At 47.9% G+C, this 20,125-nt stretch overlaps 1 protein-coding gene across 2 annotated transcripts in view; it reads left to right on the top strand.

Annotated features, from left to right (window-relative positions):
• BLNK (B cell linker) overlaps nt 1–20,125 on the top strand; it is a 78,808-nt gene that overhangs the window by 39,333 nt on the left and 19,350 nt on the right. Inside the window, exons 6-10 of one of the 2 annotated variants that reach the window (XM_025880798.2) lie at nt 2,488–2,644; nt 4,842–5,008; nt 9,792–9,873; nt 11,055–11,126; nt 18,415–18,484. In XM_025880798.2, coding sequence (XP_025736583.1) covers nt 2,488–2,644; nt 4,842–5,008; nt 9,792–9,873; nt 11,055–11,126; nt 18,415–18,484 — 548 coding nt within the window. The remainder of the gene's footprint in view (nt 1–2,487; nt 2,645–4,841; nt 5,009–9,791; nt 9,874–11,054; nt 11,127–18,414; nt 18,485–20,125) is intronic. The other variant, XM_073904392.1, reaches the window with a different exon arrangement.

Raw genomic sequence — 20,125 nt, forward strand, 5'->3', positions numbered from 1 at the left:
CTTTGGCTTCACTCTCTCCTTCTCGGAAAAGCCTTTTTTGCACCCGAGGTAGAATCCCTCCTCCCATTGCTCTCTGTCTCAGGACCCTGAATATTTCCTCAAGTGCATCTATCATGAGTGATAACTATTTTATGGTTGATTATCTACTTATTATCTGTTATTTACTATTTGGTTACTGTTGGTTTCCCCTGCTAAAATAGAAGTTCTATGCTCAGAGTCAAGCACGATGGCAGGTACATAGTAGGTGCTCAATAAATATTGACTGAATGAATGGACAATTTGAGAAGATTTTTTGCCTGATCACACATTCCCTTCTTCAAAGTTTCCATCCCACTGTCCAACATACTGTGCTTGCTCAAGGATTAAATGAATGAATGAAAGAATTTTTTTTGCCAGAATATAGAATAATTTGAGGGGAGGTTTTTTTTAAACTGTTCCTTCAGAAGTTTGAATAGACTCCTTTCTAATTAAAAGACACTCGATCATTTATTTCACTGCGCTGGAAATAGGAGGGGCTCATAGTACACGTCCCGCAGAAAAGATCTTCCAAATGAAGGGGTAGCTCAGCACTTCTGAGCACCCCTTTCCTCCTCCTCAGTCCCTTCAGAGCTCAGGGCAGCAGCTCAGCTCATTCATTCATTCCAGGCCGGGGCCTGGGCACACTGTCTCAGCCCAGGCCTCATGGGGGTTACAGTCCGGTAGGCAGCCCAGTGTCAGCATCGGGCTGCCAAGAGCAGATGACAGGGAGTCGCTCTTCCTCTACCTTCTCTGCCTCCTCGGCCGGCCTGGTCCTCTCAGTCAGGCTGCTCTGCCCAAGGGGCAGTGAGGACCCCCGTGTCCTCCCCAGGATGCACACTGCTCCCCAGCCTCCAGGTGATCAGGTCTAGGAAGCCCCCTGCGTGCTCCGGCCCGGGCACTTGCGTCTGAGTGCCTATGGCTTCTTTCACTTTCCAGATGGTTATTAAAGGTCACTGATGTCTCCCTGGGATGCCCAACAACAGGGATCAGGTCCTCTCCTTGGCCAGGATGAGGAGGGTCCCAACAGCCTCAGGCTGGGCGGTAGGAAACTTGCCAAGCCTGCTCTCGCCCCCCACTGCCCTTTGGCTCCCACCCCACCTCCCAGGCCGGCTGTTGGAGAACAACAGCTCTGGCTTCTCCAGAACACAGATCACAGGCTGGAATTACTCCACTCCTCGTGCCTCAGTTTCTCTGAGGGCTAAAAAAACTCTCATAGCATTGTGGTATGGGACACATGAGGGAGGCAGGGCGTAGAAATGTCAGTTGTGATAATAATTATCATTGCCACTATTCTGTTCAGCCAAATTCCGTGTTCACAGGCAGGAAGGATTGCTGAGCCTCCCTATCTGCTGTTATCGAAATGGGAGTGTGGGGAAATCCCCCTACAAGGTTTTCCTCACCTCGCCCCTCCTTGTTCCTTCCTGACTCTTTGGGTTTAGGACAAGGACAAGGACCTCCTTTTCTTCTCTCCCAGGGCTCCTCCGCCACCCCGGGAAAGCTCTCTTTTCAGCTGCCTGTCTCTGTCCGTCTCCTGCTATACACCCCACCCCTCCCCTCTCCCTCATCCCCCACAGACTGAGCAAGGGAGCAGCCCTCACTCCCTCCCGCATCATTCACTGCAAACACACCGCACTCCCGTCCTGTGCTGGCCCTGCTATGGTCCCTGAGGAGACAGCAGCGAAGCCAACACTGGGCTCACGCCTCACCACCCCCATGGCGGTGCGGGACTGCAGGGGAAGGAGGCCCGCCGAAAGGCAGGTGCACCGCGCACTCATTGGCAAGTCCTGTACGGATCATGCAGTGTGTCAGGCAGTGTGGGCAGAGGACCTCTTAAGTCTGGATCAAATATTTCCTGCACGTGAATATATGCACATGTGGAGTACAGCTAAGTGATCTCTGAACAAAATGCATGAGAAGCCAGGAATGGTGCCCCCCCGGAAGGAGACTGTGTTTACATCCTTTTGAACTGTTACTGTGCCAATGAATTTTCAATATACATTGAATATTCAGTATTCGATAATTTCACTAAAGACTTAAATAAAATTTATATTCTGTACATCCCCTCACCCTCTCCTTATTAATCTTTTCCCATAACCCTCAGCATCCATGATAAATGACACCTATTGGTTATTCTATTGTATTGGGTCCTTTTTCTGCCTTCTAAAAAAAAAATGTATTTTATCTCCAACTGCTCTTCTTTGCAGACACGCAGAGTTTCAGCCACCCTTCCTGTTAAATGGCCCACATGCTCCCCCAGGATAGTGGTTCAGGTGATAAATTCTGGAGGCAGAAAGGCCTGGCCTCAACCCCAGCTTTGCCTCTCATGGCCGCCCAGCCTTGCTTAGCCACCCCTTCCAAGCCTCGCTCTCTGGTGCCTATGCTGGGGGAGCAGCTCCCGCCTCCTAAAGCCCGAGCTGTTCTGATGACCGAGCCCAGATGGGGCACTGAGCCTGGGGTCTGCACTTGCAGGACAGCGACTACGAACACCCAGACGAGCACTCGGACTCAGAGATGTACGTGCTACCTGCCGAGGAGCCCGGGGACGACAGTTATGAGCCGCCACCTGTGGAGCAGGAGACAAGAACAGTTCACCCAGCCCTGCCCTTCGCCAGGGGCGAGTATATAGGTGAGGCAGCCCCCCGGGACCCTGGGTGCTCAGCCTGCCAGGCAGGGGAAGGGGGACAAGCCGGGCTGGCAGGATGGTGGGCACCTCCCACTCTCACCACCTCCCCACGGGTCATCTGGTCACGCAGAAGCCATGGGGCCCCAAATGGAAAACTTGCCCATTCGAGAGGGAAAGGTACTCTTCCTAAATTGCCAATGCTGAAAACAGATGAAAGGAGCAAACCCTGATGGTGGCTCCCACCCCAACTCCAGATAGTCCCATGAGAAATCAACCCCGAGGATAGTCCCTGCTTCTTTTTGGTCTTCCTGCACACCAGGCTCTGGAATTTCTCTTGAGATGTCTGTTCAGAACAAGGATGATCTTCAACCCTCCCTGTATCTGCTAATGCCCCTCCCTCCTTCTTGCCCACCCCTTCGCAGGCAGGTCACACTCTGAGTCTAGACTGTGGATTTTCAGCTTGGGGAGCCCATGGGTTACCCCTTGGTGGGGACTGTGTTGGTGAGGATGAGGGTGAGGAGCCTTTGTCTGCTCTAAGTCTGGAATTAGCTGTACGTTAAATGGGCACAGCTCAGATGTAGCCTCCAGGCCCGATGTGGTTTTTAATGTCTCCCGAAAATAAGGCTGTGTTCCAGGTAACTAAGTTCAGCAGAGGTGGGGTGGGGGGAGCGTGTTGGTGATGATCACGGTGATGCTAACATTTGTACAGTGTCCCTGCGTGTAAAGGGCTCCGTGTCCATTGTCATTGCCGTTACCTGCCTCCTCACAGGGCGCTGGGCATAGCCCCTTGCTTCATGCCACAATTAACCTATTGGGCACCTACTATGTGCCAGAGCTACGCTGAGCCCTGAGCATTCAGCAGCAAGCAAGACAGACATACTCCCAGAGTTTTTGTAGTTAACAGTGTAGTGCTTTTCAGTCGTGGCCTGCTTCACCCTCTCAAGAATCTTATGGAAGAGGGGCACCTGGGTGTCTCAGTCGTTAAGCGTCTGCTTTCGGCTCAGCTCATGATCTCAGGGTCCTGGGATCAAGCCCAGCAAGGGGCTCCCTGCTCGGCGGGAAGCCTGCTTCTCCCTCCCACTCCCCCTACTTGTGTTCCCTCTCTCGCTGTCTCTCTGTCAAATAAATAAATAAAATCTTAAAAAAATAAAAAAATAAAAAATAAATAAAAATGAGGAATGTGAGTCCTGGAGAGGTTGAATCATGAATAACAAGTGCAGCCAATGAGAGGCAGAGCAGGGGACCCAACTCAGGGCCATTTGACTTTGGAGCCTGCACTCATTCCCTGACACATGCTGAGGACACAGTCGCCAACAAGGGGTAACCCACGGGCTCTCCATGATTTTGAGGGAAATCATCGAGGGGAAGAACATGTAGGTTCACTCAGATCAGTAGCTGCAACTCTGAAGACACCTTAGAATAACCTGGGAAACTTTTGGGAAACCTATTATGCCGGGACAGTCCCCACAAGTTCAAGCTAGTATGTCTAGGGTGGGGCCTGGGCCTTGGCATTTTCTTGAAGTTCCTCAGGGGGTTGGGGCGCCTGGGTGGGTCAGTCATTAAGCGTCTGCCTTCGGCTCAGGTCATGATCTCAGGGTCCTGGGATCGAGCCCCGCATCGGGCTCGCTGCTCCGCGGGAAGCCTGCCTCTCCCTCTTCCACTCCCCCTGCTTGTGTTCCCTGCCTCTCCCTCTCCCACTCCCCCTGCTTGTGTTCCCTCTCTCGCTGTGTCTCTCTCTGTCAAATAAATAAATAAAATCTTTAAAAGAAAAATTTTAAAATTAAAAAAAAATTTCCCCAGGGGGTTCTTATGTGAAAGCAGGATTGAGAATCACTGCCCTTAAGTGTTCATAGCGCAAAGTGAACCTTCCAGGAGCACACCCCTTTTAGGCCTCTCTGCTGCCAAGGGCATCCATCCACTCTGTTGGGCAGAGCGCTGGGCTGATTTCCCTATCCTTATACACTTCTTTGCTTGTCTGCTCCATCTGCCTTGCTCTCCAGAGTCCCTGGATCTCCATCACTCCCCTGGGAGGATGTTTTTGATGACATTCTTTTGGTTTTTATAATGTAAGTCAATGGGCAGTTGATTTTTTGCCCAAATGTCATTTTACACTTTATGCCCGGATTAATCATTTGGGATACTTGGGCTCAGGGAATGATCCAGAGCCCCTTTCATCTTACACTTTGTTGTTCCTTTCAAGACAATCGGTCAAGCCAGAGGCAGTCTCCGCCCTTCAGCAAGACACTTCCCAGTAAGCCTGACTGGCCTTCGGCAAAAGCAAAAGCCAGGCTGACCTCCACTCTGCCGACCCTGACTTCTCTTCAGAAACCTCAAGTCCCACCCAAACCCAAAGAACTGGAGGATGAGGTAACGTAAATCTGTCCCAAAGGCTTCCCAGTCCAAGTGGAAAGCAGGATGCACGGAGGAGGGGGAAGGAGGGAAGGAGAAAGGGGGAGGGGAGAAGGGGGCGGGGGCCGGGACGGTCTGGCGTCCTCCTCCGTGCCCCCCTCTCTCCCAGCCAGCACTAACCACCCACCCCTCTAACTCCCCACTGGTAAACCAAAGGGAGGTTTTTCTCTCAAAAAATGGTATATGTGGCCTTCTTTTCAGCATTTTCATTTCCAGAGCGCATGGGTAATACCAGCACTGGATCTGTGGCCCCTCTTACTAGCCTACAGACCTCTCTTCTTGGTTTCCTGTGAAACTTCTCCTTCCTCCGTAAGAGATTTCCCTATCCGTATACTGCTTTGCTTGTCTGCTCCATCTGCCTTGCTTTCTTTCCTCCACCTTTTCTCTCCACTTCTCCCCATTTCTCCTGTGAGACGCAGAGGTGTGCGGTGGGACACATATGGAGACCCCTGGTGGTAGGGAGGCCTCTGCACAGCCTGTGGAGGAGGCGGCACCTCGCTTCCCTTTGGCACCTCTTGCTTCTCACTCCCTTTTCCCTCAGCCCCTGCTATCCAGCCTTGACCCACCTTGACAGACTGTCCAGGGCTCTACTCTGGGTTTATCTCAGCATCTCCCGTCTGTCAGCACCCAGGTTTTATGAGTCTCATTCCCTATGGAATAGCTCCTGTTTGAAAAGGTGCTGATAAACTCATTCAGACTGTTGTAGGAATGACTGATAAGGCCTAATACCTAATACCTCCCAGAGGTACTTGTATTTTAAATAAGGACAAAGGCAAGCCCTCAAACTTAGCCATTAGAACAACCTTACAAGTATAACAGTCTTAGAAGCAAAATAACAATAGAGCGCCTGGGTGGCTCAGATGGTTAAGCGTCTGCCTTCGGCTCAGGTCATGATCCTGGGGTCCTGGGATCGAGTCCCGCATCGGGCTCCCTGCTCCTTGGGAGCCTGCTTCTCCCTCTGCTTCTCTCTCTCTCTCTCCTCTGTCTCTCATGAATAAATAAAATCTTTAAAAATAAAACCTGTCCAAATTAAAATTAAAAAAAAAAAAGAAGCAAAATAACAATAAAGGCAACTCTTAACCATCCCTGGACATAATCTTACAGCAGCTTTTGAAGAAATAACTTGTGTTTTTTGTTTTTTTTTTTTTAAGATTTTGTTTATCTGTGTGAGAGAGAGAGAGCACGAGCAGGGGAGAGAGGGGCAGAGGGAGAGGGAGAAGCAGACTCTCCGCTGAGCAGGGAGCCTGACGTGGGGCTCTATCCCAGGACCCCGAGATCATGACCTAAGCTGAAGGCAGATTCTTAACCCACTGAACCACCCAGGCACCCCAGAAATAACTGTTTCTAAATGCCAAAGGTGATAAAACCTAAAGCGTACAAACATGTTGTAAGACGACCTACATTTCCACCTTAATGTAATTTGTAGCCCAGCAGGAGATGGAAAAGAGAAACTTTTTAATAAGATAGAAGCAGCATTTAGGCCCAAAGTCCTGCTTTGACCCTTACTAGCTGTGTGACTTTGGGCAAGCCAGATAACCTCTCTGAGCCTCAGTTTTTAATCTCTTCAGGTTATTTTTAAGGATTTAGTAAGAGAACACATATACAGCACTAAATACAGTGCTTCGCACATGGAAGGATTCCATGTGTCATATGTTCCTTTCTAGCATATTCTAGAGTCTTTACAAAACCCATTTTGTAGTTTCTCTTGAAAACAGGAAGCCTGGCAACCCAGGACCAGTCACAGCCTCAGAGCAGCCACGCCTCACGGCAACCCTCCAGCTCAGCTGTGAGTCCCTGACCCTTGTCTGAGCTGGTCATAGGCCCCACCACTCCTATGAGGTGTGCACACAGCCTTCTTCTGTACTCATCCCCATGGCTGTTCCTTGCCTGCCTCTGTAAGCTTTTCTGTTTATGACCTCTACTGTAGCGCTAGTTTAAGTCAGAAAGTCCGCTGACAGAGAAAAGATGGTTGGCCAGTCGTCTGTCTGTCTGTCTGTCTGAGAGGCGATGCTGACCTTTTGGGGTGAGAAGGGGCTGGCAGGAAGAAGCTGAGCAGGAGACAGGATGCGGAGACTGGCTGTTAGGAGCTCACTGTGAATTCTCTCAGCATTTGGCAAATCTATATGAAGATACAAATTCAGACCCAGAATACAAATGAATATGGTGCGTTATATAAGGCTCTCCATTTCTGTGAATAGCTGAGAGTGGACCCCCGTGGGGAGAGGCAGAGTTTTGCTAATAGCAGCCTTGTGGAGGTGGCTCAGGCAAGTCTGAACCAGTAGGAAAAGGAGAAGTATGGAGGAGGCTGCATTCTGGAATGGGCAGATGGACAGTCAAGATAAAGAAAGAGGTTAAAAAAGAAAAAAATAGGCCAACATTAAGATCTGGCTGAACCATTAGATAGGAAAAGAAGAAGTCAAGCGCAAGCATAAATAACTAAAAATATTTAGCTCTGCTGTACAGGTTCCAGGAAAAGTATAGGGGTATAGACTAACTATAGTTGGGGAGGGAGCAAAACCTGGGAGGAAGGAGCATCTGTGCTACAGTGACAAGAGTGGCAGGCACTTGATGAGTGCTCGGAATCAAATGGTGTTCTGAGGATTTTGTATTTATCCCAGTAAGCCCTCCCAAGAACCCTATGAGATGGGTACTATCGTCCCCATTTTACAGATAAGGAAATGGCACAGATGAGGTGCAAAGGGGTTGAAAAACGTATCCAAGGTCACAGAGGCCAGGTTTGGAGGTGAAGAAAGAGATGAGAAATAGCAATTAAGTGAAGAGAGGGTAGAAATAAAATAGAAAGAGACGGGGAAGGCAGGAAGGTCCTAGAATGTAGTGGCTAAGAGTATGGATCCTTGAAATGGTTCTTGAATCCCAGACTCTACTACTTTTTAACTATGAGGACATGAGCAAGCTACTCCGCTTCTTTGTGCCTCGGGTTCTTCAAGTTTCTTCATCTTCATATGGAGCTGAGAGCAGCACCTACCTTACTGGATTGTCATAAGGATGGAGTGAAATAACACATGGAGAGTACTCAGATGAGCACTTGCCAATAAGTGCTCAATAAATGGTTTTTGTTTCTCTAGAATCCATCAGGGCTACCCACCAAGATGGGTTGCAAAAACCACATTTGGGATCTGATTATCTCCTTTGTTTCCTAGCAATATAAAATCACTTCCTCCCCCAATTTATGGTCAATTGATTATTGACAAAGTTACCAAGACCATTCAGTGGGGAAAGAATGGTTTTTAGACCAATTGTGCCAGGATAACTGTATAACCACATGCAAAAACATGAGGACCTCTCTCCCACCAAAGACAAAAACTAGCCAAAAATAGATCCTAGACCTAAATGTAAGAGCTAAAACTATAACATTCTTAGAAGAGAACAAAGGTATAAATCTCTATGACCTTGTGTGTCTTGGATAGGGCACCAAGCATCAACAGAAAAAAGAGTTAAAATGGGCTTCACAATGTCAAACTTTTGTGCTGCAAGTGACACCACCAAGGATTTAAGAAGACAACCTACAGAATGGGAGAAAAAAATTTGCAAACTATATCTGATAAGAGGCTTCTATCTAGAGCATTTAAAGAACTCTTCCAACCTAATGATAAAAAAGACAACCCAAGTAAAAATAGGCAAAGGAGTCAAATAGACTTTTATCTAAAGAAGATATAAAAAGAGCCAAGAAGCACACAGAAAGATGCTCAACATCATCAACCATCAGGAAATGCAAACCAAAACCATAGTTAGACACCACTTCCCATCTCAGGATAGTGACATTCAAAAAGACAGACCATAGCAAGTGTCAGTGAGGACGTGGAGAAATTGGAGCCCTCCTACGCTGCTGGTGGGAATGGAAGAGGGGCCAGGCACTTGGGAACAGCAGTTTGGCCGTTCCTCAAACTTAAACAGAAGCTCCCGTGTGACCCAGCAATTCCACCACGAGGTATATTCCCAAGAGAAATGTACATCTACACAAAAACATGTACCTGAATGTCCCTGGCACCATTATTCATAAAAGCCCCAAAGAGAGAACAACCCAAATGTCCGCCAGCTGATGAACAGACCAACAAAATGTGGTACATTCATAAACCTGGAATATTATTTGGCCATACAAGTGAATGAAGTACCGACCTGCTCCATGGTTGAACTTGAAAATATTATGCTGGAGGAAAGAAGTAACCACATACTATGTGATTCTATTTCTATGCAATGCCCAGAATAGGCAAATCCTAGAGACGGAGAGTAGATTAGTGGTTGACCAGGTCGGGGAAGGGGTAGATGAGAAGTGACTCACAGGTACTGGGCTCCTTTTTGGGGGTGATGAAAATGTTCTACACTTAGATTGCAATGATGCTTGCACACTCTGGGAGTATACCAAACCCACGAAGTTATACACTTCACATAGGGGAATTTAATGGTGTCTTAATTCGATCTCAATAGAAGTATTTTAAAAACCACTCCTTGTGGGGCGCCTGGGTGGCTCAGTCGTTAAGCGTCTGCCTTCAGCTCAGGTCATGGTCCCAGGGCCCTGGGATCGAGCCCCGCATCGGGCTCCCTGCTCTGCGGGAAGCCTGCTTCTCCCTCTGCCTGCCCGCTCTCCCTGCTTGTGCGCTCTCTCTCTGTCTAATAAATAAATAAAATCTTTAAAAAACAACGGCAACAACAACCACTCCTTCCCGGACAGCAAGCCCGGAGTGGACAGCTTTCTTCTCATTCACGTCTGTATTTCTTTCAGGTTGATTACGTGGTCCCTGTGGACGATGAAGATGAGAACTACATTCACCCCACAGAAGACAGTTCATTCCCAGCTGAAAAAGGCAAGAGTTTGTAGTTTTGAGCATCTGAAAATTGTAGCAGTTGGGGGAGGGGCGCAGGAGACTATTGGGTAGCAAGCAGCAGGGGGCACACAAAGTCCGGGCCCCCCCCCCTTCTCCCATCTGCCTCCCTGGCGAGGGGTGGGGGGCGCGGAGCATCCGTGGAGACCCATCTCAGTCATACCTTTCACGCCCTTCTTCCTCCAGCCCCTCCCGTGCTTTAATACTCCCATCACAAGTTCGGAAAGCATCTAGGTTCTTATTGAACTGTCCTCACTTAGGATGGATTTCTCATAAAACTTAATCCTCACAAAGCCATAGGCCAACGTGTTGGCCTCAAAACTATTGCATTGGAACAATGTCCACAGAGGACGGAAGACAGGAGAGAGCGAAAGCCGCTCTGTGTCCTGACTCTTTAAATGTAGTGCTCTCTCAGGTGAAGGGGGACCCTCTGTTGGTAAAGCCCTTCGAGGAATAACAAATGCCATGGTGAGTGATCTCTAAAAGCCATGTACCCTCAGGCCGGGAGCGGAGCAGGGCGTGTTCGCTCTGGATCGAGTTGCTCTGGAGACTAGGATCCTGTGGAAAGGATGCTTCTTCAAGTAACGTTCCTCATCTCACAAACTCGACTCTGAAGTCGTCATACTCCATTTTTACTTGGCCGTTCTGTAGCCGCCCTCTCCCGGCCTCCCCAGATAGCACCAGCAGCCTCAAGACCCACCTGAATTCCTCAGCCACCCGTCACCATGAAACCATAAATAGGCATTAAATTGCTCCCCACTCCAAAACCCCAGAAAATCCAAGAGAAATGCTGTGTGTTGCATGTGGCAGGAGAGGTGGGAATTTGGTCCCTCCACTATTGGTTCAATATACTTCTCCTGATGAAGAAAACAAAAACTCTTTCATCTCCTGGACCACCAGTTAGGCTGGTGAAATTACAAGCCTGCGTTCACTTTAACAAAATCCCTATCATAAAATAATCTGATTATCCCTTTAACCAAAGACGTTTCTTCTGAGAAGACTTCTTTCGTGGCTTATGTATTTAACAAGTGTCTTTCCCATTCTTTACAAATTCCCTGCTCTGACCCCATCATTCCCACGATGCGTTTTTCCGCAAGTGTGAATCTCCCACAATGAACTATATCTATGATTGTTATATGTATGTATATGTTTGTGTGTTTAAGCTCCCATGGTGAATAGATCCACCAAGCCAAATAACTCCTCAAAGCCAGCCCCTCCTCCAGGGACAGCTTCAGGTAAAGTACATGCATGATTTGGTGTTTGGGTTTTGTGTGTGTGAAATGATTATGTTTGACGGCTTGGCTTTTCAATCTTTTCCAAATAAGATAAACAACTCAGACCAAATGTTAAGAAATAATCACTTGTCTTTCCAAATTTCTTAATAAATTGTGACAGAAGGTCTTGTCCTCCTCCATTGTCTGGTGGCCACTATGTTAAGGGACCCTGCCCCCCACCCCCGCCCCCAGACCCCTGGGCCTCTGTTGGCCAAGTCCTGGTTTCCCTCCTACCTCACTTGGCACTTTGCTGGCTCCTCCTCCTTCGCCCCTGCGCTGACTGAGGGTGTCTGCACCGTTTGGCCCTCAGCCCTCCACTCTTCTTTCAGAATAGCGTGGTGGTTAAGAGCTTGAGTTTTGGACCAGACAGAGCTGGGTTGGAGTCCCAGTGCTCCCGGTTGCCAGCTGTACCACTCTGGGCCTGTTCTTTGCCTCTCTACTCTCCAGATTTTCTCTTCTGTACATGGAAATAAGAGTCCCTGCCCTGTGACAGGAGAATTCTGGAATTGTGCATGGGAAAGCTTTCATGCGCGCCTGGCACAGCAAATGCTCAGGAAAGAATATTATCTTTCACGTCTTTGGGCTTCATCCATTTTTCTGGTTTCACTTCTCTTGTCTAAGCCAGTAACTTCCTGGTGGCCAGCTTTTGACCTGATTTCTCTTCTGAACCACTTGACATTCCCATGGCCTCACGCTCAATGCATTCATGGCCTCCCTCCGTGTAGGGTGGACCTAGTCCTCTGTGCCTGTTAGCCTGCAGGCCACATGTCTGAGGGCCTGTGTTCTTTCCAAAGCCTCTGCTATGTCTTTTTCCTAAATCCACAGTTCCGTTTTAGTTGTGACCACCCTAGTCCATTACATTGTCACTTCACACCTCCTATCTCCTGTCTTTGAGAGTCCCCTAGCCATACCCTTGCCTCCAGGCTTTCTCCTCTGTCACGAAGATGAGCTTCTGAAAGCCTCCAAGTGTTGCTAGTTCTATTCCACGTCAAAGTTAGTTTTTACCATGTCACCCGTACCCAAACCATGCACACCCCATGGTTCCTAGTTGTCTGCTGTACAGATTGGCAGCCCCAAGGCCAAGGCCTGTGATGCTGGGTGGTGCCCACACCCCACCCTATTCCAGCACAGAGAGGGGCAGGGGCCTCCCCTCCAGCCTTCCCCCCTTCTTCCCCCAACTAGGCCCATATCTATCACACACACACACACACACACACACACACACACACACACACACACTCCCTTCCCTCCCAGCACTGAAGGCTGAACACAGATATTGGGAGACTGAGCTCTGCTTCGAGGGACATGATCCTTGAGAGAAAATGAAAGAAAATTATTTTCTTTACAGGGCACAGACTCATTTGGTGAGCATTGTTCACCTTCCTCACAAGTTCTTGTCTTATTTATTCTCTCCCCCAAAGCCCACCGGCTCCTTATGTGTGGGGGGAAGGGGTCAGAGCCACCTCTTCCAGCTCATTTTAACTTCTGGGAACACATGTCAACACAACAACCTAAAAGGTCATGGCAAGGTGGCTTTGGTCCCAGCTGGAGTGATGACGCCTGACTCCTGATAACTTGGGAGAAGGGTTGTTATGACCAGAACAGAAAACCTTTCCCCGAAACACACATGAAGGCCTAAGCCCTCCTTTAGAATGATAGCTTAATAATCTCTGGTGTTTGCCTTTTAAAGTGTTCTTCTTACTTTATAAGGACCTCTTCTTCGTAAAACACCCCCGCTATTCCAATCAGCCTGTTCATCACGGGTTGTGCCTTGTGGTCTTTGTTTATATTCTCACTTTTATGACACCAAACCCTGACCATCCTCGGGGCCCAGCTTGAAGTCTCCCCTCTAAGAAACCTCCTATGTTTTCTGTAGCCCTCAGAGAGCTCTCCTTTGCTCTAAGTCTCATTCCACACCTATTCTCTGATTATGCTGGGTCTCAGTCTAATCTCCTTACGTACATTGCAAGCTCCTTGAAGATGTTGCCTTAAATCTCACGTGTTCAGTAGGCCTTTCCTGACCTCACATAGGGGCAGATCCCTTTGGTGCCCCTGTAGTACCCCTGCACTGCCCCTTCAATCTCCCCTGAGATCTCTGCCTGTCGTTCCTATAAGACCTCAGCTCCACGTCTTGCTCATAGCTGTGTTTCCAGGGCCTAGACAGGACTTGGATCAGAGTAGGTGCTGAAATGGTGATTTAGTCAGTTGGTTGAGAGTGAATGAGTCCCCCAGTACCGGCTGTATTAAGGAATCACGTGGCACCATCATGAGGGCTAATGGTCCAATGACCATTGGATTTATTATTCGTTGATTTTCTATTAATCTAGCAAAGCTATATTTTAATACTGGAGGCATCAGAAGAAACCAGACCTGAACAAGAAAATAATTTCCTGGTTATGTGATTGTTGGGTACAGATGGGAGGAAGTACAGGAGGAGGGAGGAAGTGAGATAATTTGGAAGGGACGAACCTGAACAGTTAGAACGATTTTCTGAATGTGCAGTTTTCAGAGATGATTTTGATAAAAGGAATTGTCAGACTACTTGCCTGTGTCTTTGTATAACCATAGCCTTTAAAGACTCAGATAGTGCCTGGATAGGCATCATGAAAGTGCTAAGGCTTCCGATCCGTGTTTCTGTCAGAGCAGTGCACCCTGGCACTGGCCGCTGGTTAATGGATGTTGCTTTTGGCTCTTTGATGGCTCATAAGGTGCTTGCCGAGTACTACACAGTGGATTAGGTGCAGGGGCGGCCTCCACCTGTGCTCCGTGCTCCGTGCTCCACATGGAGAAGCGCAGTTTCAGGACCGCACAGACTCCAAAGCCATAGGGCTTGGCTCTGACCTGCGCTAGGTGCCAGGCTCCAAACAGGCTGAGCAATCTCTACGTTTCTTAGTCTCCTCCTCTGAAAACATGGAGAAAAAAGTGGCACCTGCTCCTTGGAAGGGAGGGGATTAAGTTGAGTAAACATATAGGAATCCCACTCCTAAAGTGATAGCTCTTGTGCCGTTATTCCAAATCCTTTGTTTTGCGTGACTTGATTCATGACCAGTCTGGCGGAGGGCCCTAGACACATCTCAAGGGACAGTTGTGTCTTCCTTTCTGCCTAGAGTTTTACCCTAACTCAGGGTGTCTCGACCTCCGCACAACTGGCATTTGGGGCTCGATAATTCTTTGTTGTCCCCTCTGTCCTGTGCACTGTGCGATGTTTAGCAGCATCCTTGGGTGCTTCTGCCCACTAGGTGCCAATACCAACCCCTCTCCAGTAGCGATAAGCAGAGATGGCTCCAGACATCACCAAATGACCCCCAGGGTGGCAGGGGGGAGGGTGGTACAAAATACTCCCAGTTAAGAACCACTGGTCTAAACAAACTGAAAGACTGAAGTGTTTTGGTGATTTATCTCTAAATGTGATTTGGAAGTAAGCTGTGCAGCCCCTGGCTGATTTATTTGTAGCTTTTGTCAGAAGAGGTAGACAGGGCATGCATTTCTGAACTTCCTCTAAGTAGGTAGCCCTTAGAAAGTGTTCTCTCTCCTTATTTCCTAAAACAGGGGAAGAGTTTGGGAATTTACAATTCCCTGCCAACATGCAAGTTGAATTTTACCTATAAGCCAAATTGTTCTGAAGCTGTTAAATTAAATCTCTTTATTTGGTAAGAGCTCACACGGTGCCTGAGATCAGGTAAGGGACGCCCCAGCTGGTGCACAAGCCCCAATAATAATAGAGTTTCTAGAACAGCTAGAAGAGAGTGAAATCCCAAGGGCTTACTACGCCAACATTGAGATTGTTAAGGATAAGGAAACTTAACCAACATTGTATGTAAAACTGAAGAGAGGGTGATGCATAAAATCCATGTGGTAGAAGGAAAAATGAGTAGGTCGTTTTCCTAGTTGAGAAACTTTGGTAAGCACCATTTGTGCGAACATTAACATCATTTTTTGCTCGATACAATTAAAACAAAGCTGATTTTTCTTTTATTATTCTTTTGGACACATCTCTCTTTATCACATTTCCAATTTCTCCTTTGGAGAATTCCAGCCAAGAATTTGGCTTTGCCAGAAAGCAAGGATCCTGGTCACGAAGAAGGGACCAGGTTGTCCTACCTCAGCCGTGCCCCTGGGTCTGACTTCAGGCCCAGAGCAGCGGAGAGGGTCACCCCGGCCTATGAGATAAGAGAGTCATTCCCCGTCTTCCCATGGGCATCCACAAAAGCCCGCCTCTCTTTCACTAATCTTTCCCCATATAAGGGAGAAACAGCAAGTGAATCTGACCTGCCAAATCACACCCCAGAGTAACATTAGGAGGCATTGGCTGGAGAGGAAAATGTCCACCTGGCTTTAAACTCAGCTAGCCTTGCTGTTCAACCCCAGCCCTGCCACTTAACCTCTCTGAGCCTCCGTTTGCTCCACATGATGTGATGTGAGGCTTGGTGATGGCACATTTAAAGTACCCGGCATAGAAGCCCGGCACCTGGAGACACTGTGATGGTTGATAACAAGATGCTAAAACAAAAATAGCGATAATCACATTTACCGAGATCCTTTATGAGTTATAATTTACATATCATAAAGCTCACTCGTTTTACATGTATAATGCAGTATTTTTTATAAATCATTACATTTACAGAGTTTTTTTTCACCATCACTGCAATCCAGTTTTAGAAAATTTCCAAATCCAAAAGATCCTTTATGCCTGTTTTTGGTGAATGTTCTTCCCACCCCCAGCCCTAGGCAACCGCTGATCTGCTTCCTGTTGTTATAGATCTGCCTTTTCTGGACAGCTCACATAGACGGAGGCATACAGTATAAAGCCTTCTCCGTCTGGCTTTTTTCATTTAGCGTAATATTTTTAACCTCAAATACTTTCAGTCCCTTTCCAGCAATATTAGTTTATATTTGGCTAATTCTTTACATTTTCAAAGTTCTCCTATTGTCTTGCAACAATAACTCTGAGTTAGGTAAGGTAGGTGGTTGTGTCCCCATTTCACAGAGGGGAACACTGAAGCACAGTGGCTTATAAGACCACCAGCCAGTTTGGTAGCAAAGAAGTAACTAGAACCCCATCTTCCTGATGAGAGAGACCATGGGTTTTCCACCAGTGCTTGGATTACCACCACAGAGGGAGCAGCATGCCCCTCCCTCTGATCGCAGAAGTGATTTATGAGCAAGGAAGGGGGAAGGAACATGTTGGCAGACTAAAGATATGAAGGGAAGGGAAGCTTAGTAGAGAAGCCAGGCAGTAAATATGACAACAGCAATGTACCCAGGCCAAATGAGCTGTGGCATTGAAAAAGAGGGAAAACCCCTGGGAGGAAATTCTGACTTAGGCCTTTCTACTTCCTTATTTTTCAGACAAGGGTGGTTTTTTTTGCCCCCTTCCCTGAGATCTTCCATCAAAATTTACGAATAGCCAGAGGCATTTTAATAGGGTCAATCAGGTATTAAGAATTCGAAGAACAGCAATAATTTGGTCTACTAGCTGATGAAACACAGTTGGATGCATACTCCAGATGACATTTCAGTTTATCATCATGTGAAATATTAAAAATTCCAAATGTGGTCTCTTTTTCAAAATGTTTCCAAAATATTTTCCAAAGTCACATCAAGGTCAGATAACATCTAAGTGGGAGTCACATGGAGGGGCCATTCCCTCACGGGGCGCTGGGGAGGCGACACCATGCACTCTTGGCTGTTCTTTTGTGAGCGTTCATGGAAATTGGCCCCGTGTAAGAACTGAATGTAGAAGACGGGTGGATGGATGGGCTCTGAGTGAAGGCCTGAAGGCCTCTCTCTAGTAAAGTACATGAGAATGAGCTTTATGAGCTCTATTTTCTTTCTTTTTTTTTTTTTAAAGATTTTATTTATTTATTTGACACACACAGAGGGAGAGAGAGAGATAGGGAGAGCAGGAACACAAGCAGGGGGAGTGGGAGAGGGAGAGGGAGAAGCAGGCTTCCCACCCAGCAGGGAGCCCGATGCGGGGCTCGATCCCAGGACCCTGGGATCATGACCCGAGCCGAAGGCAGACACTTAACGACTGAGCCACCCAGGTGCCCCATGAGCTCTATTTTCAATAGTTCTTGAGGCCCCTTTCTTGTGTTTGGGATAGGTGGTCCTGTCAGCTGAGGGGGCACGGTGTGTGCGTGCCCTCGGGTTATAAATCCCGAGGGGCCAGAGGCGTATCCCTGCTTCTCCAGCTCTTCCACAACCCCCAACACAGTGTTCTTCACGTACCAGCTTCTCAGTAATTCCTCCTATGTGATTATGTCTCCGTGCTCACCTATTTGTGCTTTATCTTGCAAACTAAAATAAGACATACCGAGGGCAGGTCCAACCTCTATTTACAGAGTACCCCATAGGTCCAACAGGAATTGTGGACTTAGAAATGTAGTAGGTTCTTAATAAAATAGATCTTCGGTTCGCTCTAAGGCAATAAGGAGCTTTGTCTTACGGAGCCGTAATGTCCAGGCAGGTGAGCATCAGCCTGAGCGGAGGCAGGCAGGAGACGCTTGGGGAGCTGGCCGGGGGTCTGGCGCTTCCCTCCAGGCCTGCCCTGTCCCAGCGGTGAAGCTCTGCCTGTCTCTCAGTTCCTCCCTCATGATTGTCTGCTTTCTGTCTTGGGGGGAAATGAGGTACAGTGGACAAGGCCCTCTGGGTCCCTTCTGTAACTTTGGAAGATGAGATTTGGGCAGTAGCTTGTCATTTGTCTCAATCTGCCTATCCGGCAATGGGCAGAGGTCCTGAGAATTCAGAGGTGAGTGAACAGCCTCTGGATGGGATAGAGTATAAGTCAGTGTGATTATGCAAAAGCAATGCCTAGAGGCATGTCGCAGGAGTGGTGGGTCTGTGTCTTTCCGTCTCTAGGCACCGCTGGTGTGCCCATCTGTGCAGCGTATATAGATGCAAGTGGGTGCTCTTGGCTGTGGCCCTGGGGCCCTTCACTGAGCCCATAAAATCAAGGGGCTCTGCCCTTGTCCCATTGGGAAAAAGAGAAAGTCATTTAGAAATGTTAAGATGGAGTCCCTAATTCACATCCTGGTTCTGAGCTTATAAATTGACATTATATAAATATGCCATCACCTTTGCCTACAGATTTTCCCCAATGGCATCAATGTAACCACCTATACATGCTTAACTGAAAGAAGCCAAAAATGTGCCTGTATTTCTGAGCTTCTCGGGGAGGCCAGCCTCACTGTGACCATCGGCCCCAGGTTCAGGAGTTGGGGACTGACCTGTGTGTATGTTTGTGCAGGTCGTAACAGTGGGGCCTGGGACGCTAAGTCACCTTCTCCTGCTGCACCATCCCCGCTGCCCAGGGCCGGGTGAGTACCTGCTGTGCAGGATGAGCTCTGTGAGATGTGAGTGGATGGTCTCCACCACTGCCGTGGGCAGGGCCTGCCTGGAATCCACAAAGGGGTCCTGGCTGAGAACCTGGGGGGAAGCCGGTTCTTTTCTATTTCCATCCAGAAGAGCACCCCAGCTCAAGCTCAGATATAGGTGCACCTCATATCACAACAGGTGTGTTCCTAAAGAGTGTGGAAATGAAGCCCCACTGCTCTGTTCTCCTCCTCCACGCCCATGGCATGCTTCAAGTTGGACGAGGGGGTCCCCTGCTGAAATTAAGACTAGCAGCCTTTCCTCCCCTAAATTTTTAGTTAAATCTTGAGTTCAATGATTTGTGTTCATTCAGACAGAAGCTCCAGCACCTGAATAATTTTGAGACCCACAAGCAGGTTTCATCTTTGCTTTCTCCTCCTCCGCTTCTCTTTCAAGTAGGTAATGATCCGTAAACAAACACATGTACACCCAACCGCTTACACTGGATGGTTTGATCCAAGCCACACTGCCGAGGTTCCTTTCAAAGGTGAAATAAGCAAGTCATTCTTCTTCTTTTTTTTTAAAGATTTGATTTATTTGACAGAAAGGGACACAGAGAGAGAGGGAACGCAAGCAGGAGGAGTGGGAGAGGGAGAAGCAGGCTTCCCGCTGAGCAGGGAGCCCGATGTGGGGCTCGACCCCAGGACCCCGGGATCATGACCCGAGCCGAAGGCAGACACTTAACGACTGAGCCACCCAGGTGCCCCAAGAGAGTCATTCTTCTTTATTGAATTTAAAAGAGCTTTGTAAACTGTTAGGAGATGTAATAGGTTAATATCACAGTGACCCCATAATTTTATACCGATTCAATAGGATATTTTAAAAGCACGCTTAAATATGTGCAAAGCTGGCCTGCCTGATTATAATCGTAATTCTGCTTCTGTGTAAAGCAAAGACATTTTTTAAAGATTTATTGATTTATTTTGGAGGGAGAAAGAGAGAGAGTGGGTGAGAGAGCACGTCAGGGAGAGGGGCAGAGAGAAAAACTTAAGCAGACTCCGCGCTGAGCTTGGAGCCTGAGGCAGGGCTTGATCTCACGACCCTGAGATCACTGCCTGAGCTAAAACCAAAAGTCGGACACTTAACTGACAGAGCCACCCAGACACCCCAAAGCAAAGACATTCTTAAGTTCAAGGGTCTATTAACCAAAAGTTCTCCCTTGGCTCAGCTTTATCACTTTGGGCAAATCACTTAATATCTCTGAGCCTCAGTTTCCTAATCTCTAAAGTGTAACAATAGTATCCATTTTTAGAGGTCACTGTGAGGTTTAAATAACAGATGAAAAGCCTAACCCAGTGCACTTGGGAATTTAGTGTTCTTCCCCCAGTCTTCCAGCTGTCAGCCAAAACCAAAGCAAGAGAGAGGGAGAGAGAAGGTGGGGGAGAGTCTTTAAAATAAATACAGAAGAGAAGCATATACCCTTAAAATATTAGATTACATTCTCTACCGGAACCAAGGCAAATCAGAGCATTAGCTCAGAAAACCCCTTCAGGACCACAGATCACGGTGGTTTTCACACGTGTTTTGGTCTTGGATTTCTCTGTTCAGGATGAAATCCTAGTAGAGAGTAAGTCACTTGAGCAGGG

This window comes from Callorhinus ursinus, unplaced genomic scaffold (genome assembly GCF_003265705.2).
Source record: "Callorhinus ursinus isolate GAN/ISIS: 27379988/994484 unplaced genomic scaffold, GSC_fseal_2.0 scaffold20, whole genome shotgun sequence".
Taxonomy (NCBI): domain Eukaryota; kingdom Metazoa; phylum Chordata; class Mammalia; order Carnivora; family Otariidae; genus Callorhinus; species Callorhinus ursinus.